This window comes from Sinohyriopsis cumingii, chromosome 10 (genome assembly GCF_028554795.1).
Source record: "Sinohyriopsis cumingii isolate HCF-2022 chromosome 10, ASM2855479v2, whole genome shotgun sequence".
In the NCBI taxonomy this organism is placed as follows: Eukaryota; Metazoa; Mollusca; class Bivalvia; order Unionida; family Unionidae; genus Sinohyriopsis; species Sinohyriopsis cumingii.
The window spans coordinates 13154068-13178962 of NC_142970.1; the positions used below are offsets into that span (position 1 = coordinate 13154068).

Sequence of the window (24895 nt, forward strand, 5' to 3'; positions counted from 1 at the left end):
TGATTGCCAATGGAAATTTTACTTGCAGCAGGATAAATGGGCATTTTGTGTAAATATAAACCGCATTAACTTTCGGGTATGGAAACCATTTTGTACCAAAGATATTTGACTACCACTGTTAACTTTTTACGAAGTTCTGTCCCTTTCAGAACCTTGATAGCAATTTAAACTGTTGGGCTTCATCACTCAGTTGGGCTTGTTATTACAGTCAAAGAGGGTAAGATAGTTACATGGAATGTCAAAAGTTTAATTTATTGCAACATTAGGCTATGCCAAATCCATGCTGATAATTTGATCAAGGAAGGGGTGGTGTTCTAAAGAGTTAATTGACTCTTAAGATCTTTGATTTAGAAGCAAGTATGGTGTATGATTAAAGAGAAATATTTTTCCTTGTAAACAGTGGATATATTTTAGCTTGTGGTACAAAATATTGCCTTTTTACTTGTTAAAATAACATGTTGCTTGGGGGGGGGTATTGTGTGGGTTTTCCTACATACTGGTTGTTGTTGTGGTGGGGTTTAACGCCATTTTTCAGCACACAATAGACTATGTATGGCGGCCAGTATTCATGGTGGAGGAAGAACCACCGACCCACGAGAAGCTACTGTCAAGCTTTCTCACATACCCACATTGGCCGAATCCTAGACTCGAACTCACGCAGACAGAGGTGAGATGGCAGTGATCCGTAATGGAGAGCGCTTTAGACCACTCGGCCACTCGGGGCCCCTCCTATATGCTGGAATGTATGCTGTATTAGCAGGTGTATGAATCACCATTTAATTAGACATGCGTGTTTATTAAAGAAATGAATAATCAAGTACTACTAACATAATCCTCTGATTACTGGGCTATCATAGTGAAGGATAATATGAAGGATAATAATTGTTATTTTTTTATAGGGACTACAAGGAGTATCATACGGACACTACAGTGAAGTTTGTAGTGAAAATGTCTCCTGATAAACTTGCCCAGGCCGAGGAACAGGGACTTCACAAGGTCTTTAAGCTCCAGACCTCTATCTCCACAAGCAGTATGGTCAGTATGCTGTTTGTCTGTCTGTCATTGGGTAAATGGGCACTGTTTATCTGTCTGTCATTGGAGAAATCTGCGCTGTTTATTTTTCTGTCATTGGGCAAATTGGCAATGTTTGTCTGACCTTGGAGAAATTAATACTGCTTATCTGTCTGTCCTTGGAGTAATTGGTGCTGTTTATCTGACCAAAGAAATTGGTGCAAACTGAGAATCACAATTTCAAATCAAGCGTTATATTTCCATCTCCATACGCAGCAAGGTTAGTGTTATTTGTTTTTATGCATTTTTGTCCCCAAGTCAACTCGCCCAAGCTGATTATCATCTCATTTGCTCCATTTCCCCATTCAGTGTGGATAGTAAAAACTTGATGTGCGTGTGTTTGTTGGTGTCATTGTTTGTAGTCTGTCTTCCTCCCATATGAAAATGGCTTGGGTTTACAAAGTTTTCAGTTCCAGACAGCTGCCTAAATTAGTATTTTGGTTACTAGACACTTTTTTCCTGCATTAACAAAATAGACATATATATTACTTGAACAACTATATTAACACCTGCCAACCCTTAAGATTTTGCCTAAGTCATAAGGAAATGATTCTTTATATAACGACAGAATAAAAGCACAGATTATGGAAATAATATATTACACAGGTGAAGGGAAAATGTGTTTTCACAATACAAAATGTTTCCACTTCTTGTGTGAAATATTTCCTTATATCTACTTAAAACTTTTTCTTGGTTTAAATTTGTTTGTAGTGTGTTTGGTTGCAGCGGAAAACCTATGTTTGCATGGATTCCCCCCCCCCCCCCATTTTTGCCAGTACAGTTATCACTGAACATCTAAGCCCTTATCACTGTATTCATGAAAATAAATTCCAAAAGTGTTCAACAGTTTAGAACAAGTAACCTTTTACACGTTTTTCTATTGCATCTAATACTTCAGATTGCATCTTTTGTCTGTGTAATGTATTTCTAAAACAACAAAAGGGAATTTTTGTTGTGCAGATTAAAGCTGTAAACATTGTTAGTAGGGATGGGGGGAGAGATTGCTACACTGATCAAATTCAACAGCCTTTAGAGCTTTTCATGAGTTACCTATTAAGTTTTTATATTTTTTTTAATTCTGCTTTTAAACTTGATTTGTGGCCTTGTAAAGTTTGTATTCTAGTTTAGCATCCAAATTTTGATAATCACTTAATTTTGGTTTACTAGTGGCTTTCATTCATCCCAGATTTTTCCTTCTTTTTTAAAACAAAATATAGATATGAGTCTCATTAACCATGAATTTATTGGTAGTTGTACTAAAAAAAAACTGGATATAGATCATGTCAGGTATGGGTAATGGAATGGGTGGGTCATGGAAGTTGAGTCTGCAATTTGCACAATTTATTTATCGGAATATTTATAACTTTACTTAGGTTTTGTTTGATCACAATGGATGTATCAAGCGCTACAACAAAGTGGATGAAATCCTGCAGGAATTCTTTGATGTGCGGCTTGATTACTACAAAAAGAGGAAAGCTTACCTGGAGGGTATGATTGCAGCGGAGTCATTGAAACTGGACAATATCGCACGATTCATCATGGAGAAAATTGATGGAACTGTTGTTGTTGGTTGGTCTCATTTTCTGTCTCATCTATGATAGCAAGACCTACTAATGCCTTTTTTTTCTTTTCCCACAGTTGCTAGCGCATTGTTGAAAATATTTAGATTCCATATTAATCTTTAGAAACTAATTTTCTTAACTTGTGTGGCTGTATTTAGGCTTGTCTGAAGATTTTGCCAAGATATGCATGTATTTCATGATTTGTGTGTGGAAACTAATAGAATCTTTTATATGCATAATAGGAGAATTCTGTTCCTGAGGATGTTTTCATGTTTCTAACTACAAAGCATAGTTTGAAATAAAAAGATGACACCTAGTCAGTTATGATAAAACATGAAAATGGACATAATATCCATTGCAATTGTTTTCCATGCTTAAAGAGCATACAGTGTTGAATTTGTTCCTAAAAAGTGGCTTTAGACTTGGAAATATGGTTAACACAGATTAAATATCATAGCTATTGAAATTAAAGTGATATAGAAAAATCAGTGATAATTGTGATGCTATATGTGAGAAGATGCCATATAAACCTGTAGCTTATTCATGGACTGGTTTTTGTGCTATATTAATGTCATTAGTCCGTCATGAGTTTAAGGCTAGATATTTTCCATTGGTTTTCATCATTGGAAAACAGGCTGATTGGAATGTGATAAAGAAGTTGAAAAACCACATTCTTTGAAATCCTTTTTAACTTTGGTCACAGAAGAGTTTATGGGATGGCCTGTTGTCTGTCATCTATCTCATAGGTCAAGTTTTGTTATTGCAACTCTTAAACTATTTGCAGCATTGCATGAAACTTTACAAACACGTTCACCTCAAGGTCTTGTTGGTCCGAAATGAAATCATGCTGCTCATACGTCCATTATAGCCACCACAGTGGCCATCTTGAAAATCTTATCGCTGCTTATCCTGAATGAAATGTCATATCGACATTAGATTTTCACTAGGAGACTTAATCTCTAGTTGGTACTGAATGAAATTGATGTCAATCTGAAATCCACTATTGCACATGTTATCCATTTTTTATAATTGCAACTCCTAATAAATGGCAAGTCGTAACAAAATGGGGTTTTCACAAGTAGACTAAGAACAGTATCTAGTTGGTCTTGCGTGAAATTGTGCCGATCTGACCTCAAAATTTGATTACCGCAACAAACATTAAAAATCTTGTAACTAATTCTCCTGATTGGGTGGTGATATTAATATGGGGTTTTCACCAAGTGTTCTACAGATGTTCTGTCATTGGATTTAAAAAATGGTATGGTACCATTTGCTAAATTGAAAATCTTGCTCAAGAATATCCAAGAGGATTTCAGCATTCAAAAGTTATTTAAAAAATGTCTTTTCTTGCATTCCTGGAAATTCTTTTTGACTATTAGTGAATAAGTCCATTCTCGATGTTAAGCATTAGTGTTAACCTTTTTTGGTTTTTGGTCTAGGTAATTTAAAGTGCTCTATGTTCCTGTTCCTCAAACTCATTTATATTTGTATCTCTTCTTTTTTTTTCAACAAGAAAACAAGCCCAAAAAGGAACTGATCCAACTGTTGGTCAGAAGGGGGTATGATTCTGATCCTATCAAGGCCTGGAAGGAATCACAGTGTAAAGGAAAGGTAAATAATAAAAGGAAAATGTATCTGCACTAATCCTATTGTTACCATTTATGATTTTTCTTCTCTAATGACACTGATATTCATTCTTTTCTTCTGAATCCCTATACATTGTGTCCAGTATAAAATTATCAAGAGGGATACTGTGGGTTCAGTGCCATTTTTCTGCACATGATGCAGACCTGCTAACACTTAAGATTTTGCTGTAAATCTTGCGAAAGTTACCCTTAAAATATGGACTTGTGGCATACTAGGAAAAACAGCAGAAAAATGATTGTTGCCAAATAAAAAACAGATTATTGGTTCATCCGTGTTTTATTTGGATCCGGGTTCATCTTGGAATTAGTGAAATTAGTAAGGGAACCAGACTAACTTTACAACAGCACCTCAGATGCTTTAAACTACACCTTTTTATTCATGTGAAGTGTCTGCATGATCAAATTGTTGATTACAGAATTTGTTTTAAATGGTGTCCAGAAAGCGATGCATGTTTAAGATGAAAGGGAAAATAAGCTTCTAGAAAAGTGTTAATAATCAACACAGAGGAATAAAAGGAGTATACAGATTCTTGTGAATAAAAGCTGGAAGGGACACAATTACATTTATTGGACATGCCAATTTGAGTATGACTTGTGGCAGGAGATATGATTAACATTGTCATGTGAAATGGAAAAGAATTTCCAAGAATTATGTCAAGTTGAGAGATAGCAACAAGCCATTGAGCTGCATAAGGTTTGGAACTAGAGTTTGTGCAGCTGTACTAGTGGTAAATAAAGTCTATGCATACTTTACAAACTTTTCAGTTGAACATAATGTTTATCATTGATGCTTTGAACTTTTAATTACGTTTTCCAGCTTTACAATAGCAGTTATTGATATTTTGTTACACCTTGCTGAAAATTGGTGAATCTTATGGGGAAAAAATCAACTTCCTTACTGAGCAGGTCTGCATGATGGGCTATACTTGGCCCAAAGTATAACTGATGGAGGAAGAGTCCAAGACTCAAATCCAGAGGTGAGATTGCAGGGATTACTAAAGGCAAGTGCTTCTGTCCACTAGGCCAGTCAGGGCCTCTGACAAGGTGTGATAATGATAAAATGAAAGTGAATTAATATTTTTTTTTTTTTAAATGACAGTAGGTCTTGGTACTTGAATCTTCAATGTTTAAAAATGAAATTACAAGTTTTTATATAATAGCTTCACTTAATTACATATATTTTTTAATCAAACCCTTTTTTGCTATCTCTTTTAATAAAACATAGGAGAAAAACGTAAGTAAAGAATGAATGAGGCTTGTGCTTTACCTGCATTTTTCTACTTTTTTTTATTGTTCTTCATCTTTCAAAAGATACTTAGGGGCAAATGAAGGTGGACTTGAAGTCCACAGCAAAGCAGCATTATGCTTACACTTGTATTAACCCTTCCCCATTAAGTGTCAACATGCCCTGTCCTGCCTTCCAGGAAATACCATCAACCACCCCAATAGGTGTTACTATGCCTAATCCCACCACCCCTGTAGGTGTCACTATGCCCAATCCCACCATCCCAGTAGGTGTCACTATGTACAATCCTAGTCCTGTCTTCTGAGGCAATACCTAATCCCTCCACAGGTGGCAACATGCCGAATCCTAGTTCCTTGTTACAGGGCATTCCAGCACTATGCCCAATCCAAGTCCTTTATTCCAAGGAATGAAAATCTTGTTTTAAAAGTTTTAAAAAATACATCTGACTCGCATGCACGCACACACACATACATGTCCAAGTCTGAAATCACCACCAGGACAAAATGAGACATGCATTTATACAGGGTCATATGATATTCTCCTCTGACAAGTGTGAAGATGTTACTTGCAACAACTTGGGGCCCCGAGTGGTCTAAAGCGCTCTCCATTATGGATCACTGCCATCTCATCTCTGTCTGCATGGGTTCAAGTCCAGGATTCGGCAAATGTGAATATGTGAGAAAGCATGCCAGTAGCTTCTCGTGGGTCGGTGGTTCTTCCCGGGGTTTTCCTGGGTTCTTCCTCCACCATTAATACTGGCCGCCATGTATAGCCTATCGTGTGCTGAAAAATGGTGTTAAACCCCACAACAACAACAACAACTTGCAACAACTCACTGCCTTTAGTTTTGTTTTCTGCTTTGCTGCTGTTAATTTCCTACACTTAAAAACTAAAATAGATTTGTTCACTAATCCATGCACAAAATCTGAGTATCTCACCAGTTTGGGCTTCTTGATTATTTTCACCTTTGTTAAAGTGTGCTTTTTATAACATAGTGTATCATTTTTTGGTACATTTAATGGAAAAATGTAAGATTGCCAATTTTAATGTCTTTTGACAGTTAATAGCAGTTATATAGCACGTTTTTCTCCAGATGCAACCATGTGCAGTTTAGGTCAGTAAAATTTGAAAGGACACAGATATCATGAGTGCATTGTTAATGACACACACAAAAAAGCCTTTACATCATTTGCATGCTTAAGTCAGTAAGAGATTTGATTTGATTAACACACTCTAACCCTGTAAACCACTGTAAGATATTGTAATGAAACTTTAAGCAGTTGCATGTCATGAATAGACAGTATGTCACATACCATAACCACTCTCCTGTATAGTTACATGTCATGAATAGATGGTATGTCACATACCATAACCACTCTCCTGTATAGTTACATGTCATGAATAGATGGTATGTCACATACCATAACCACTCTCCTGTACAGTTACATGTCATGAATAGATGGTATGTCACATACCATAACCACTCTCTTGTATAGTTACATGTCATGAATAGATGGTATGTCACATACCATAACCACTCTCTTGTATAGTTACATGTCATGAATAGATGGTATGTCACATACCATAACCACTCCCCTGTATAGTTACATGTCATGAATAGACAGTATGTCACATACCATAACCACTCTTTTGCATGCAGTTACTTGTCATGAATAGACAATTGTCACATACCGTAACCACTCTTCCGTATAGTTATGTCATGAATAGATGGTATGTCACATACCATAACCACTCCCCTGTACAGTTACATGTCATGAATAGATGGTATGTCACATACCATAACCACTCTTTTGCATGCAGTTACTTGTCATGAATAGACAATTGTCACATACCATAACCACTCTCCTTTATAGTTACATGTCATGAATAGACAGTATGTCACATACCATAACCACTCCCCTGCATGCGGTTATTTGTCATGAATAGACAATTGTCACATACCATAACCACTCCCCTCTATAGTTACATGTCATGAATAGATGGTAAATCACACCATAACCGCTCTCCTGTATAGTTACATGTCATGAATAGACAGTATGTCACACCATAACCACTCCCCTGCATGCAGTTATTTGTCATGAATAGACAATTGTCACATACCATAACCACTCTCCTTTATAATTACATGCCATGAATAAACAGCATGTTACATACCATAACCAGACCTGCCAAACTCTTACAATTTTGCTGCAAGTCTTACGAAAATTGTCCTTAAAATACGGACTTGTGGCATACTAACAAAAACTACAGAAAAATGATCGTTGCTGAAAAATCCAGATAATTGGTTCATCTGTGTTTTATTTGGATCCGGGTTTCATCTTAGAATTAGTGAAATTAGTAAGGGAACCAGACTAACTTTACAGCATCACCCCAGATGCTTTAAACTGCACCTTTTTATTCATGTGAAGCGTCTGCATGATCAAACTGTTGATTATAGAATTTTTTAAAATGGCGTCCAGAAAGCGATGCATGTTTAAGACAAAAGGGAAAATAAGCTTCTAGAAAATTATAAATAATCAACACAGAAGAATAAAAAGGAGTATTCAGATACTTGTGAATAAAAGCTGGAAAGGACACAATTAAGTTTATTGGACATCACAGGCCAATTTGAGTATGTCTCATGGCAGGAGATATTATTGCCATCGTCATGTGAAATGGAAAAGAATTTCCAAGAATTATGTCAAGTTGAGAGATAGCAACAAGCCATTGAGCTGCTAACAGGCAAATTATACTAAAAGGCTTTTTTTTAAAAAATGGTACCAATAGGTGCCTCGCTTTGTGCTCAGCATTAAGAGGTTAGTGTTAGGATTGGTCAGCCTGGTGTCAGGATAATGTTACTGGGTGGGACATGATGCTACATGACTAAACTGCCACACTGCAGACATTGTAGCAATATGACTGAAAAATTGTTAAAGCTACGTTAGAAGTCCAAATCACACACCTGTACACGTTTTCCAGCTTTACAATATCAGTTACTGATATTTTGTTACACCTTACTGAAAACTGGTTAATCTTACAGCAAAAAATCAACTGCCTTACTGAGACAGACTCGTCAGGGTTGGCAGGTCTGCATAATTACTCCTGCTTAAAGTTACATCTCGTGAATAGACATTGTCACATAGCATAACCATTCCTGCATAGTTACATGCATACAGGTCAGGTCATATATAGAAAATGATAAATCATTGACTTCCATCCATGTATAGGTAGGTATAACCTTTAAACCACTGAAAATATTTTAATAAAACTTTTAATATTTTATATAATGTGTATACTTGCATGTCAAGTCAGCTGCAGATTGCACAGACCTGGATCTGGATCTTTGTAGTTTGTTAGTGATCATTAGAACAAAAACATTAACTCTGAAATACTGTCACATTTTGCTATGGTAAATTAGGGTCTGTGTTGTTTGTAGTTGGACTCTACTTACAAGTATGTATATACTGTATCTTGACTTGGATAGTCTCATATATTCAGACGTTACACCTCCCCCTTTACTCAGTGGCAGGTTACAGTAAGGGATAAAGCAAGTCAGTCTCCCATTTTCTTATCCAGACCACATGCTATCACCTTCGAACAACTACAGATACATACGCTAGCATAGGTGGTGCTCTACAGTTTTGTATTTTGCATAGGGTTAGGATTTTAAAGAAAAAGAATTTCCCCGGCTTTCCTCACTGGTTATACTGGCTATTTAAAAAAGACCTTGTATATCTTAGGTATAATGCAAAGAACCTTTAATTCCCTTTATTTTGGTGTATGATTGATGGGTGTACTATGGGTTATAGAGTATACAGCTTGGCCTTACTTCAAATGTGCACCTTTCAAAAAAGTGCTAGCTCTACTTGGTCATTTTCACCACCTGAACTTCAGAGGTAAATTGTATAAAAAAGAGCCCATAACTTTTTTTACATTTTATGTATTTTGTAGTTCATTCATTGCACTTTCAGAAGCTGGTATTGTCTAGTCTGGCAAAATTCATTTTCCCTATTTTAATAGCTGCTATGTATAGTGTACTTTAGACTAATTCAGGCTGATTTTTTAACACAAGGGAGCAGTCATTTTAGTTGGCAGTGTGCTTAAATCATGTAAAATTTCCAAAAGTACAATATCCAAAAGAAATATCATCCACATTACATTAATGTATCATAGAGGTATGCCAACATTCTCTCCATTGTACATGTTTTAAATGCGAACTACTTCTCCTTACATACGTTACTCTCTCAAAAGTACATATTATCTGGTGAGCTCCCCAAAGGTCAAAACCATTAGTGGGGAAAAAGGTCACATGACTATCATATAATGCTCATTGCTGTTTTCATGATATTTTAATCATTGTAGTACATTCACAGCTATTGCCTTATTTTACACTGCTCACTATGTGGTGCTCTTCCTTTTCTCTAAATCCCACTTCAATCCCGAGTTGATTTTTGCAACTGTCTTCTCTTTTTAAATTGCAAGGAATCAGCAAATTAAAAAATTAGTCTGGATTTAGCATATCTTAATTTTTCATGGTTATCTTGTCACCTTTTTTCCCCAAAAAAATGAACATAGCTATGACAGAAGTGACACTATGAAACTGAGGTAGATGTCAGGGTCTATCGTTTTGTGCTGGTAGTGGCATTCTTGATAAAATTAAATGAAAAACAGTTTGTGAAAAATTTCCTTAACGAACTATCTAAGATACTAACCATCGTTTTAATCTTTTTTTCTTCAGAAAAGGATAGTGGTGACAATAGAAATTTATTGTTTGGGAGATTTTAATAAAGTTTATGGGTAGCTTTTAGCTAGATTTACCTCCCCTGGAAATAGATGTTAACCCTCTTGGATAATCCCTTGCTATTGCTGATTAAAGGAATAGCAGTTTGCTACATGCTGTGAGACAACTGTTTACTGCTACAATTTTACTGTAATTTTGCCACAAAATTTCAGTATAATACCAACTAAGGTTCAGGGTTTTAATTTCAGTGACCTCAGTCTTGCTCAGCATTGAAAAACCATTCTATAGTTTTAATGACCCACTCTCATTGCATCTGACCTTCAAGAATTTGAATTTTGTGAGTTTTCTGGCAGGCACATTGATTTCTAGAGAGCTAATTATAAAAGCTGGATGATCTAAGAAAACTACCGACCTTTTTTTACATATACAAATTTGTAGTATTTTTATCCTACACACGAGTGATCTGTTAGAGAAGGAAATCATTGGAATTGTGGCAAATAAAATTTTCCCTTTCTCCATTGCAAACCAAGGACAAAAGAGGAGTAAGTTGTTGTGCATGAAATAAAATTGCTTTTGCTTGTCTTGTTTTCATTGCTGATATATATTGATGAGTAAAAGTAAGAGTTAAAAACAGGTCTTCATTTGCAAGAACTTTGAACACTTTTGCTCTAGATTGCTCAATTTCAGTTGACTATGATGTGGCCACTTCCCGAATCAACGTTAATAGTTAAAGCAATAATAAAAGGGCCGTTAAAAGGAAACCCTAATCATTTTTCAAATAAATATATTTCAAATGTTAAGATAAATTCTCTATTCAGTACAAAAGAAAGTTTAGAATTAAAAACAATTCACGGAAACATGTAAATGATAGCCAAAGGGACAGTTAATTAAATTTTACAAATTCATCTGGCAAATTAGCATTATTACAGCCCTTCAGTATTCTCACTATGTGGATTTTTGTTTCATCTACCTTCTCCCACCCAACTTATCAGCATATGTTTTTATAAGTTGAATTTACCATCAGAAGCCAAGCTGAAGGTTGGGCTGTGTCATGTGCAGATTGATTTTTGTATTCAAAGCTGGTAAATATATATGCAGCAAGTGTTAATTGGCTTTTTGTCCTCATGCTTATTGGTTGTGTAACCTTTTGCTTGTGTTTTTATGTTGTGGTCTGGTCAAGCATGATTATGGGACAGCTATCTGCATGTGTTTTCTCAAGGAAGTTAATATATTCACTTTTAAATGTGTAAACAAAAGAGATGCATATCTTGAAAATGAATCTTTGGTCCGTAAGTGAAGAACATAAAGTTGGACCAGTTTTATTCTTGAAGCTTTCATGTGTAGTCATGAAGGATTTGAAAGTTTGGTTGTTAAGTTATTTTCAGAAATATAGGAATCTATTTACACATACGAATGGTGAGATCTTTATAAGTTGTAGCTTGTTGGTCATTGCCAGACCTGCAAACCCTTACAATTTTGCACCAAGTCATACAGCAATTACCTGTAAAATATGGACTTAAGGAATAAAAACACAAATTACAGACATATAGTTGAAAATTTTGTCATTCTTATTTATTTGTTGTTTACAATATTCGGTTGCAGGCAGTAAGTGATTCAGAAGACAGCGATGATGAAAACAAGGAAGACACCTCCTCAGGACCCGATTTCAACTACATCCTGGGCATGCCTCTCTGGAACTTGACCAAAGAACGCAAGGATGAGCTCCTGAAGCAGAGGGACAAGAAGGTAGATATTTGTGGCTGTGTCCATATACCTTTATATCAAGGGAATGGCAGTTTTTTATTTGAGTGCATGGGAACATCAAACCACCTTTAATATTAAGAAATCCAAAAAATCTTCATAATTATTTTTTTTTTTTAAAGAAATTGGGAAAATTCTACATTGTGAAATACATTGACAAAGTTTCACAGGGATGATCCTTTTATATTAAAAACAGCTAACTGGCAACTCCAGGTTCTATTGTTGCCACAAGAATTTTTAATTTTAAATACGTTAATAGAGTTAGTAAATTTGCTTGCCAAAACTTTGTGCTCATTCCATTGTCAAATAGCTGATGAGATCAGACAGATATTCATTTTCATAATGACAGTTAAATAGTCCTGTGTTGATTAGACATTTAGTTTTATCTGTTTGAATAGTTAAAAGTACGTATTGGTAATGATTCATATGCACATTTTGTGCTTTGAAGCGCTTAAATTTAACCCATCGCCTAATATTCATCTCCCAAGGTATGCTTGGTCTAGGATGGAATACTAAATGACTTTTTCAACTACTAATGTGGACCGCTCCAGTGGCCTAGTGGTTAGAGAATCCATCCCGAATGTGGGACGGCTAAGGTTCAAACCCCGGCCAAGTCATACCAAAGACTTCTAAAAATGGTACTAATAGCTGCATCGCTAGGCACTCAGCATTAAGAGGCTAATATTAGCCTGGTGTCAGGATAAAGTGACTGGTTGGATATGCTGCGGGATGATTCCCCAGTGCTAGTCATCACTTAAAACTGCCCCTGCAAACATCGTAACAATATGACTAGAAAATTATTAAGGCTACATTTTTAAAAAAATATAAATCTAAATCAGCTTTTAATATATCAAATCGTTTTTTTTTTGTGTAAAAAAAGACATTCTGTTCAATACAATAAGTATTCCAGTTTGTTGACTGAAGTCTGGTTGGTAGGTAATGGTCAATATTCTAGTCCCATTAAATATAGATAATTTTTTATTTATTAAATTTGAATTTATAAATTAATGATGTTTAACTTAACTTGGAACATTTTATGTTTGGCGTGATGCAGATGGTGAATCTAGTATGTATTTTTTGGTATTTTATTATTAAAATAGGTTTTATTACAGAATAAAGGATCAATTTTGCCCCATTGTAAACTTATTGTACAGTCTAAAGTATTGATATAATTTTTTAAGTTAAATTTGAAATGATAAATAATAAAATATTGGAAATATTAATCTGAAATAAAATGAAAGAAAAATTTTGAGGCATGACATATTGGTGGTTAGAAACAAATATTATTTTTAATATTATTTTCTTATAAATGACAATAGGTATGGGTACTTGAATCTTCAATGTTTAAAATGTGTGTTAATAAATTCCCCCAAATTGTAAGCTTCCTAATGAAAACTTCCAAATCTATGGATGGGGCCCCATTGGGATCATAGAAAATAAAATAACTGGGGATAAATTTTTTAAGAGCTTTTCAGACACAGGTGAGTTTTTCAGTATGATAGTGTGATGTTTGCCGCCTTAAAATACGATCTAGATAACAAGAAACCCAGTTGATTACACTCTAAATAGTTTTTTATTTAAAAAAGGAGTATTTTAGAATCTTTTTATTCTTCACTGTTAAATTACAGGCTGCTGAATTAGCGGAATTGAAGAGGAAAACACCAACAGATCTGTGGTCTGACGATTTGGAGAAATTCTTAGCGGAACTGGATGTAAGAGTCTTATTTTCACCTTTGTCTTAAACTTTTTTGTAGATTTTCTAATTCTGATCTCCGCTGTCATAACAGTAATCTAGTAAAATGACCCAAAACCCGTACTGATACTGAGAAGTGATTTGGGGTCTGATATTACCTCTTCATATAATTGGGCTATTTACAGTCAAGTCTGTCCATGGTACATTAGTTAAATTTCAAACACTACTGGTATTTCTAGTGACTTGAGTCCAGATCAGTTGAAGGAGCCTATCGGTGATATGTACTAAATATATATCTCTGGATCAGATCCTATGTTTGAAATCTTTAAATTTGTGAGGGAGAACATAACCCTGCAATCTGTCACAATTTCAGATTTAATGGCTACTGTTATATCCGCTTTTGCTTATTTTCTCATTTTATTATTTTGGTTGATTTGACTAGATGTGACTAGACTCGACCACCAGTGACTTTTCATGTGCATGTCACATGCACATTGGAAGCAAGCATCTATACCTAACCATAAAAAAAATATTTCAACTTACTATTGTAGTGAATTTTTAAATCCAGGTAATTTAATGGATGATTAGTTAAAAGCCAGTAATAATGGCAGATAATATTTTGTGAGTTGGGTCACATGACCAGAGCAAAGGAAACGTTAAATTCCACTGAAATCTCATTGGATTGGTTGCTGGATCTGACGGAAAGCATTGTGTAGCCACTAAATGGTGACTGGAGGTTGGGTTATGCTACTTCAGTTCACATGGATTTAGAAATTGTCAAGCATTGGATTTGATTCAGAAGTATTCTGCATATAATACTTAAAAGGTCCCTTCAACTGACCATAACTCAGAAGCTGTGAGAAATATCAGCAAGTATCTAAGTGGTACACTAATGTGTTGTGGACGGATTTGTCTTCATTAGTTGCATGATTGTTATGAACAGGTGATAGTAGACTATCACCACAGAAGTACTTCCCTTGTTCACATTTCCTTGTATTTGTTTGTTTAAAAAATGTTAATTATGCAAAAAAGAGATCAACATTTGCAAGTTGTTTACCCGCTGATAAATGTGATTTAACTTGTTCACGTTTTTTTGTGGCTGAAAAATCAATTACATTCATGATATAATAAAGTTTCCTTTGAAGATCAGCATGGTACAGAATTCTGATAAAACATCACTCTTTGAGTCCATCACACCTAGCATTTGCCTGTTCTGTCAAAGCTGGTTGAGATGCGTAATCTTTTTTGAGCCTTAGAAAAAAAAAGATTAAAATTATGCAGTTAGTTTCATAAATTTCATTTGAAATGAGTGCACTTGTAAGATTTCTCATTACCATTAATTTTAGTTGGTAGACCAGAGAATAGTGTTGTGAGCTTATTATGAAATATATTTGTATGGCTTGTTAATTTGCGACATGTTCCTTTCTCTAGCCTAAATAACACAATAGTCGTACTAACCTAAATAGCACAGTGGTTATACCAACCTAAATAATACAATAGTTACGCTTACTGAAATGTTATAATAGTTATATTACCGAAATAATGCAATAGTCATGCTAACGTAAATAAGGGGCCCCGAATGGTCTAAAGCGCTCACCGTTATGGATAATTGCCATCTCACCTTGCTCTGCGTGGGTTTGAGTCTCGGGTTCAGCCAATGTGGGTATGTGAGAAAGCATGCCATTAGCTTCTCGTGGGTCAGTGGTTCTTTTCGTGGTTTTTCCCGGGTTCTTCCTCCACCATTTATTCTGGCCACCATGTATAGTCTATCTTGTGCTGAAAAAACAACTAACCTAAATAATAAAATAGTCATACTAACCTTAAAAAAATACAGTAGTCATACTAACCTAAATAGTCAAGAACAGGATTTTTAAAAATATTCATTACTTTTGATACAGTGCATAGGTACTGCTTTTTAGAATTCAAAATTAGTGACTGCCTGTTTCAATACAAGCACTATTGTCGCTTCAGTTTGGCAATTGTATATAACTTATTTGTTTTAAAAAATATCCTAAAGACTATATTAGTAAAAGTGGCCGTTATTTGGGATGGGGGTGGGTAAGGTAAATGGAGTAAGTGAAATATAAAAAGTGATACTTCTGGAGCTTTTCTGAAGTTCTGATCATTGTAATGTTCCAATAATTCACTGAATTATCAGAATTTTGTTCAGGGCATTTTCAGAACAATTGAGTAGGAAATGCGAGTATTTTGTGATGGAAGTAATTGCAACTTCTGTATTTGTTTTGCTAAGACTTGTTCAGCACACTTTTCCCCACTTTGCAAAACATGAAAATTAATAAAGCATTGTCGTCTTATTTTGAAATGAAATATTGTTCATAAAACTTTTCTATATACATATACAGGTTGTTGAGAAGCAGGAAAGAGATGACGACGTTGCACACTTAAATAAGCCAATAAAGATTGCAAAGGGCAAGGGTAAACCAAGAAAGATCGCCATTGAAGAAACTAAACCTTCACCAATGGGACGCAGAGTTGTTCCACGAGTTGACTCAGCCTTCAAACTGAAGGCAGAGAAAGAAGCCATCAGGAAGCAAAAACTGAAGGTGTGCAATGAGTAAAATAGGAAAAGAAATCATTGTGGACTTTCCTTCTTACTTTTCTTGTACCCAATTTTGAGAAGCAGACATTTTACAGGATTCACCTTTTCCATCTGTCTGTCTGTGCATCCATGAATCCCTTTTCCTTGTCTTGGCTATAACACCAATATTATTTCACCCACTGAAAAAATGCCTGTAAGTTTGACTTGGGCTGAACATGTGTTGTACACTAAAATTATCACTGACCTACTTTCTGGGTATAGTTTCTGTGTAAAATAGTGAAAAAGTAGACTCGATGCATCAGAACTGCAATTTCTGGGTTAGAATATAAACCATTCCATTTCTTGTTTCAGTATATGTGCTTAACTGATATTTAATCGTATAGGAAGCAAAGTGGACTTGTGCTTGCAGATCTCCTATGTTTGGTTTCTGCCTAAACTTTTTAGAACATTGTCTCAGTGAGAGGATAACATTTCTTAATGCGGACATGAGCAAAGCAAGATAGTAACAACAGCTAAGTATTTCGTCATTTCTTACCAAACACTCCTGCACATGCATACATACACACAACCTGCATGTATACTTTTATAGTATTGTCTGTTCTTTTTCATGTGTCCTTTCACGCATAAAAATGCCTAACCAACTTGATAATGATTGTACAGAAGCATTCAGGAATTAGCGGATTCCAATCTGTCATCCCATACAATGCAGTTAGTAAAAGAGAAACCATTGAACAACTGCTACACACAAAAAAATCCATGTAATTGTACTGAAAGCAACCTGTCATGAAGACCTCAAATAAATTTTAAAGTGTTGTCGATCCAGCATGGGTAAAAAAAACTAAGATATAAAAATGTTTGAATGTCTTCTTTTATTAACAAAATTTGACAGAAAGAATTATGGCATAAGGGTCAATACATTTTGAACAAATGATGTTGACCATTGCAAAAAATATATTTAAAAAAGAAGAAAGAAAAAACATTTATACAACTTTATTGCAAAATTCTGCTTAACAGAATTTGACGAAACATCTTAGTTTGAAAACCTTTCTCATTTGTTTAGATTATGCCGGTCCAAAATTAGATTTATGTCATTATTAAAATTGGCAAAAACATGAAGAGGACTTTAGCTATAAAGAACAACAAGTTTACCAACATTGACAGAACCAATCCTAGCATACAGGTCATTCAGAAACGGATGTGCCGTCAGATGTGGATGAAAATTTTAAAGAAACTTTGCAGCAGTAGTTTTCAAAATTTATCAAATCAAATTTCAACAGAAAGCATTATACTGACCCATATTCTTGAGCAACTACAATTTTACCTGACTAGTAGGCAGAAGACAGCCAGAGGAGTGATATCATGCCCACTTGGGCCTCTCGTACATGACTTTAATCTTAAAATTTCAGAGTGTTAGTAATTAGGCCAATATCTGCTATGAACTGTAAAAAAATGTGATTTCTTGGTTGTGTTACTCTGTAGCCATGCATTCTGCCATGTTGCGAATGTAATTGTTGCATATAAATCCACATCAGGACTATCAAGTTGTGATTTCTTGGTTATGTTACTTTGTAGCCATGCATTCTGCCATGTTTCGAATGTAATTGTTGCATATAAATCCACATCAAGACTAGCAAGTTGTGATTTCTTGGTTGTGTTACTTTGTAGCCATGCATTCTGCCATGTTTCAAATGTAATTGTTGCATATAAATTCACATCAGGACAAGCGAGAGGCACATCAGGACGGAGGCAACATCCTGGACTTTATGAAGGATGAGGAGGAGGAGGAAGAACCCAAGAGCCTTATGGATAGGTTGAACTTAAAGAAGGAGCTGAAAGATGAAATAAAAATTGGAGAACAACAACCCAAGAAAGAAAAGAAACCAAGAGGTATTTGTAGACAAACTTTAATTTGGAATGTTTCAGGACAAGTGGTGTCCATTAGTGGTAAACTTATTCCAGATATATGGAAGACTCCAAAAACGGCTTTTCCACTTTTCAACAGCCAATACAGTGGCTGCACTAAGGTTTGCCCAGAATTTATGGCAGGCATGTGTAGCATCCTTCAGGGCGCATGCCAGATAGTGATTTTTTTAAAATGTACACACATGAGGTAAATGTAACTGGATATAAACTTAGTTGCTCGTAGTAGGGTGCCTGATTTTTTTTGTTTCAGCCGCACCAAAAATTACATAATTGGTTTAGAATTTAATGATTTTAGTTTCCCAGAAAAAAAACTAAATGAATACCAGAACCTGAATCTATTCGTTAGAACTGTAAAAGATAAAGATATTTAATCCACCTCTGTTGCAGCGCCACGAGCCCCTAAAGGCACAAAGAAGAGTCCCAAGAAAAAAGGAAGAAACCCCTGGTCTTCTGATGAGGATGTAATAAGTGATATTTCCGATATCTCCGATATGGATGGTAGCTTCTTGGAATCCGTGCCTAAGCTAGAACGAGCACCCAGGCGTGCTGCTGGTAAGTTTATATGTTTGTTTATTTAGATGTGAAGAAAACAAACATCCATCCTGTCTTGATTTTGGTAATTTTCTGTATGCCAGTATAGTGAAACTTGAATTAGCAGGTCAGTGTCATTTGTCCATTCAGCTAAATGACATCTTTTGGAAACCTTTAATAGCATTGGGGGGGGGGGGTAAATTTGACAGAAAGTGTCTTTGCCTGAATGCCTTTCAGATCAAAAGAAACGACCTTTTAACGTCAAACATGAGCTCCTACTAAAAGTAGAAAAAGATTTGCACAACTTGATCTCAAAGACCTGCTGAACTTAATTTGATGGATACTTTTCAGTATCTGATAAATGATGTGCCATCAACTGTGGATAGAGCTATAATTTGATTTCTTTTTCAGCTGCAAAGGTTAAGTACAACTACGATGAGGATGAAGAGGAAGGAGGAATTGAAAGTGACGGTGGAGAGTTCCGGAGCACACAGTCTGATGATGAGCCTGCAAAAATGGACACATCAGATAAAGAAGATTTTGATACAAAAATGAAAACCATCCCGGCTAAGTAAGACAGTTTTTATAGAGAATGACTTTTAATTTTTACATTTTAAGATGACAAGTATTATGATTGTAAGCATATTGAGAATGTTGTAGTGTTTTAAAATTAAACCATACTTAAAATTAATGAAAGTCTATCTGTAAATCGCATACCAGTGAAGGTGTTAAGCACAATGATATAAGAGTAATCACAAATCCCTTTAAAAGATTTCTATTTAAACAAGATTCCAAAAACTTACAAAGAATTTTTTATAACCTCAATGTAATTAGAAAATTTGTCTTCAGGGTTCACACAATTCTGGAAAAGTCCTTAAAATACAGACTTGTCCTAATAAAAACCTAGAATTTAGTTTTATTTTTTATATATTTTTTTTATAATCTTTTATATTTTTATCAAACTATTCCTTGAAAATCTAAAATGCTTTTGAAAATTTAGTTTTTCTCAAAAAAGTTTATTTTAGTCTTCTGCAAAAACTGGAATTTTGTAATTGCAATATATATTCAGTATGACTATTAATTCCATTAGAGTGGCAGGCTAAAAAATTCACATGGCACTTTCTTAGCATAACTGGCTTGTAATTTCACAGGGAACGTTGATTACAGTGAGGGGCTAATAATTTTTTGGTGCAGTTCGTCATTGACACTGATCAACCAGAACATTTGGACTTGACTGTTATGTATCAAGGGGAAGAACGTGGTTACCATAGAAACTCAAATCGCTTGATTAAACAATATTTTCCTCTGTGTAAGCTTGAATAAAGGGCATAGTGGTTTTGATAGCAGATGGAAACTTGATAAGTTGTACAAGAATTGGTTAAAACCATTTAGAAGTGCCAAATGATTTTAGTCATTTCTAGCATTTGTGAACATGCCCTGAAATGACATTAAATGTGACAAACTTAAGCAAAATGCTCAATATCAGCCTTTTGTAAATATTTCTTAATTCATTAGTACCTCTTTTTTACATGAAAGTCATTAAGATGGAACAAAAGAAATGCTAAATATGATTTTGTTGACACTCACTCCCACCCCACTTACCTGAAGTCCAGCAAAAATACAGAATCTGCTGATGATTAAGATAAAGACGATTTTCTTAAGGTTGACCTAGTGTTTAAAGCATCTATCTCAGATGCAGGAGGTTGTGGGTTCGAATCCTGGCCAAGTCATATAAAAGACTGATGTTGAAATGTTGGAGATATTAGAAATGACTACTGATCTCTGTTTAGTTTGGAACCACTCTGGTGGCCTAGTGGTTAGAGCATCCGCCTCGGATGCAGGAGGTTGTGGATTTGAACCCTGGCCAAGTCATACCAGAGACTGAGCATTAAGAGGTTAGTGTTAGGGCTGGTTGGCCTGATGTCAGGATAATTTGACTTGGTGGGACATCATGCTTCATGTCTGAGGCTTGATACCCTATCGCTTGACATCACTATATCTAAACTGCCACACTGCAGACATCGTAGTGATATGACTGAAAATGTTAAACCAACATTAAAATTCCAAATCACACACTTAATAGAGGCGGCCACTGATGTGGGTTTGATTGTATTTTCAGGAAGGCTGCTCCTCAGCCAAGGGCAGTGATTTCATCTGAAGAAGAAGATGAAGTGGAGGAGAATGGTCATATGGAAAAGTTAAGCTGGATTGATGAACCTGCAAAGAATGATTTGAATGAGAAATCGTCCTCTCCGCCACACAGCAGTAAGTGCTTTCATTTTCAGGTTTTAAAGTAAACACAGTTGTGGATATTGTTGGGCTCTAAAAGTAGGATTAAGTGAGTTGTCATTTTATTTTGAGGATTTGACTGTGAACAGACCTCAGAATGTGCACCTGCATGTTCAGTTACTTGCTCTGTTGTTAGCTTACCTTGGCGATAGGGTCGACTTTGGACGTCTTTGATAATGAGTAACATTCATGCATACAAATGAGACGATAATGTATGAGTTGGGCTGAGCTTGTTACCACTCTGGAAGCTGTGTTATTGATCTAGTTTTTATTAAACTTGAAATATCTGCTTATATGTTTTATACTATAGGCAAGATAAGTGCATTATGTTGTGGTGGTTTGGATTTGATTGGTTCAGCTTGCCAACACTTTAACGACTATTTCTGATCATATTTATATCAAACTTGGCAAATATGCTAATGATTGGATTGGCAGGCTTTTTAACAACTCTAGAGGCATTATTTTTTTTAATAGTTTTTTTGATCGAACTTGGTAAATAGGCTTATGTCATGAGTGTGTATGTTTTGGATTTTTAACATAGCTTTAACAATTTTTCAGTCATATCGCTATGATGTCTGCAGTGTGGCAGTTTATACTGATGTCTAGCACTGGGGCATCATGCCGCAGACATGTAGCATGATGTCCCACCCAGTCACATTATCCTGACACCAGGCCGACCAGTCCTAACACTAACCTGTGAATGCTGAGTGCCAAGCAAGGCAGCTGTTAGTACCATTTTTGTAAGTCATTGGTATGACTCGGCCAGGGATCAAACCCGCGACCTCCTGCATCCGAGGCGGACGCTCTAACCACTAGGCTACCAGAGCGGCAGCTTATGTCATGAGGATCTTGGTTGAATGTAATTATGATTGAAACTCGTGCATGATGTAACCTCAGCTGAACTTGTTACTTCATTTCATCCTGAAACTATATCTTTCTTTTGCAATTTCGATCAAACTTGGTAAATGGGTTTATATTGTCAAAATCTTGGATACCTTTGATTATAAGCAAAAGACAGCATAATAATTAAACCTTTATCTTGAGGAAGAATTTTATCGGAATAGGTAAAATCAAATAGCGTTAGAGTACTTTCCTTATTGGCTATTTATAGCAAGTATATATGACCCATTTCCAAGAAAATGGAGGGGTTTCTTAAAATTTGAACTATGCCTCACAGATTCATTATATTGATTAGCTAGTTAGTTAGTGGATCAGGTAAAATCAGATCTATCAAATCTTTGTAAACGTGGGTATGTGAGAAAGCTTGCCAGTAGCTTCTCATGGGTCGGTGGTTCTTTCCGGGGGTTTTCCCGGGTTCGTCCTCCACCATTAATACTGGCCGCCATGTATAGCCAATCGTGTGCTGAAAAATGTTGTTAAACCCTACAACAACAACAACTAGTCACAATAGTTGAAACACGGTCAAGGGGACTAAAATATAGCCTTTGCAAGCAATATTAAGCATGTAGCCGTTGTCTGTAAGCAGCCTGTTTAGAAGTCTCAAGACAACTGTAAAAGAGCAGTCTCAGGTCATTGCAAGACTAGGTTTGACTAACTTTAATATTGGTTGCTAAAAGCTTAACCATATGTGCAAAAATATAACTATGTCTTGGTTGCTGCGGTGTCCTAAGTGGTTGAACATCTGCCTCTGATGTGGGAGGTCGTGCGTTTGATCGTTGGCCAAGTCATACCAAAGACTTATAAACAGAGAGCTGCCTCGCTTGGCACTCAGCATTAAGAGGTTAGTGTTAGGACTGGTCGGCCTGGTGTCAGGAGAATGTGACTAGGTGGGAGGGACATCATGCTTGATGCCCTAGTGCTAGACATCAAGCTACCATGCTACAGACATTGTAGGAATATGACTTAAATTGTTAAAGGTAAGTTAAAAATAAAAAACACAACTGTATTCCTGAAGTTTGTACTAGAATTCTTTTAAGCTTGCCAATATCTTCCCATGGGTCAGTGGTTATTCCTCCGCCATTTATGCTGGCTGCCATATATAGCCTTTATGTGCTGGAAAACGGTGTGAAACCCACGTCAACCATGTTCTCATGCATTGACAGATAGAATCACTGCTATAAGATTTTATACTGCATTTGTTCAAATATAAAATAAACATAGTAGCATCCAGGATAACACATACATGCCAACCATTGCACTATCAGCGCAATTATTACCATTTCCTTTTCACCTATGTCTTGTCCTCACCTTTAGGGCTGTTTCATTTAGTACCCAGGGAAGGCAGTTTTTAAAAAATATGCCAGGGTACTTTGATTTCACAGAGGTCATATTAAAATAAGAAAATTCTAAATTGCATCTATGATTGAGTACCCCCCACATTAAAAGTGCCTTCCCTGAGTCCCAGGTATGTTTTACTGGAACAGCCCTTATATGTATTACACCTTTTTTCTTCACATTAAATCTTTTTTTGGATAGTTGTCTTCGTTATTTTTATTATCATCTCTTTAATACTACACATCATTTAAGTTTGAGAATATTATTTTTTTTTATAAAAAAGAATGACTGCTGCATAAGGATAGCATAAGGCTTCATTGTCAGACCTGCATGTACTTTATTTTCTATTTATAGCAGATATATAAGACACATTTCCAAGAAAACAGATGGGGTATCTTCAGTATGAAATCTTGTCTCAAAGATTCATTATATTTTCATAGTATATTTAGGCAGCAGACCAGTCTATACTTTAAAAAGTATGGTTCCAGATGTAAAGCAAAACAGGCTTTATCAGTGTGATTGATGGATGAAAAATGTTAGAGGGGAGGGATATTTTTTTAACTTCAAACCTGTCGGATCAGACAAAGGAAAAATTGATATGCTTTGCAGATTAAATATGGAGAATATGAGACATTTAATACAACACTCACAAAGTTTTGCTCAATGCAAAATTTGTGGATTTGACTTTTTGATCATTAGCAAAATAGACATGTGGACTAGTTATAATGAATGTTGTATATAAATAATTTATCAGTATGTATTGTGTTTGTATTCTGGCACTAATCAATTTGGCATTGCTCATTTGTGACGAGAATTTTAACAAGCTAAAGATTCAGGTTAGTTGCCAAAATAATGTTTTTTCATGCAGTGGCATGTGATTTACAGAATACATTTTTAAGGCTCAGATTATGCTTTTTTTCCCCACATTACTTTATAATACTTGTACCTTTCTAGGGATTGTATGATAATATTTGATTGTGTTTCTCATTTCCAGGTTCAAATCCAATGTTTGATGACAGTGATGATGAGGAACCTCTCACAGTGGACTTGATGAAACCACTGGCGACCTTGGAGAAGAATGAAAAGAAAACCCAGAAGAAAGCAGCAGTGGAAAAGAAAGGTAGTATACATGTGTATTTTATAATCAAACCCATTCCTGCTATTTGAATAATTCAGCTTTTACATTCCTTAGATCACTCTTTGCAGTAGTGCAAGTAATGGAAAAAAATATGTATTCAGCTTTTTTAGATGGATAAAATTGGGCTTTTTAGGTTAGGAGGGAAAATTGAAGAAATGGTTCTTGAAATCGTTTTTATTCCTAAATGAAAAACACACAAATGGGGGGGGGGGGCTTATTGCACTCTTTTTATCCTAGTCCTACAAGACAAGCGTCTTTTTCAAGTACTGATTGTATAGTCCTGTTAATGACGTCACATTTTTATGTCTAATTAGGGTTACTCCAGAAGAACTAGCTGCAGGTGCAAGATAGATACATTTGATTTTCCCTTTATACTGTAATATAGACATGCCAACCTTTGACTTTACATTGAGACCTAATGAAACAGCCTTTCTTCATGACCTTGTGGAGCAAAAGTATTTGCAATTAATAATTGTTCTTGTCAGAGCTGGCTATTTGC

The 24895-nt window shown here is 35.6% G+C and overlaps 1 protein-coding gene across 3 annotated transcripts in view; it reads left to right on the forward strand.

Annotated features, from left to right (window-relative positions):
* The window catches only part of LOC149789618 (DNA topoisomerase 2-alpha-like), a 78363-nt gene that overhangs the window by 39406 nt on the left and 14062 nt on the right, over positions 1 to 24895 (forward strand). For all 3 annotated transcript variants that reach the window (XM_089971643.1, XM_089971645.1, XM_089971644.1), the window contains exons 19-29: positions 900 to 1035; positions 2445 to 2640; positions 4147 to 4244; positions 11869 to 12012; positions 13656 to 13739; positions 16084 to 16284; positions 17999 to 18167; positions 18591 to 18755; positions 19146 to 19305; positions 20854 to 20999; positions 24253 to 24378. In XM_089971643.1, the coding sequence (XP_089827769.1) occupies positions 900 to 1035; positions 2445 to 2640; positions 4147 to 4244; positions 11869 to 12012; positions 13656 to 13739; positions 16084 to 16284; positions 17999 to 18167; positions 18591 to 18755; positions 19146 to 19305; positions 20854 to 20999; positions 24253 to 24378 (1625 nt within the window). The remainder of the gene's footprint in view (positions 1 to 899; positions 1036 to 2444; positions 2641 to 4146; positions 4245 to 11868; positions 12013 to 13655; positions 13740 to 16083; positions 16285 to 17998; positions 18168 to 18590; positions 18756 to 19145; positions 19306 to 20853; positions 21000 to 24252; positions 24379 to 24895) is intronic.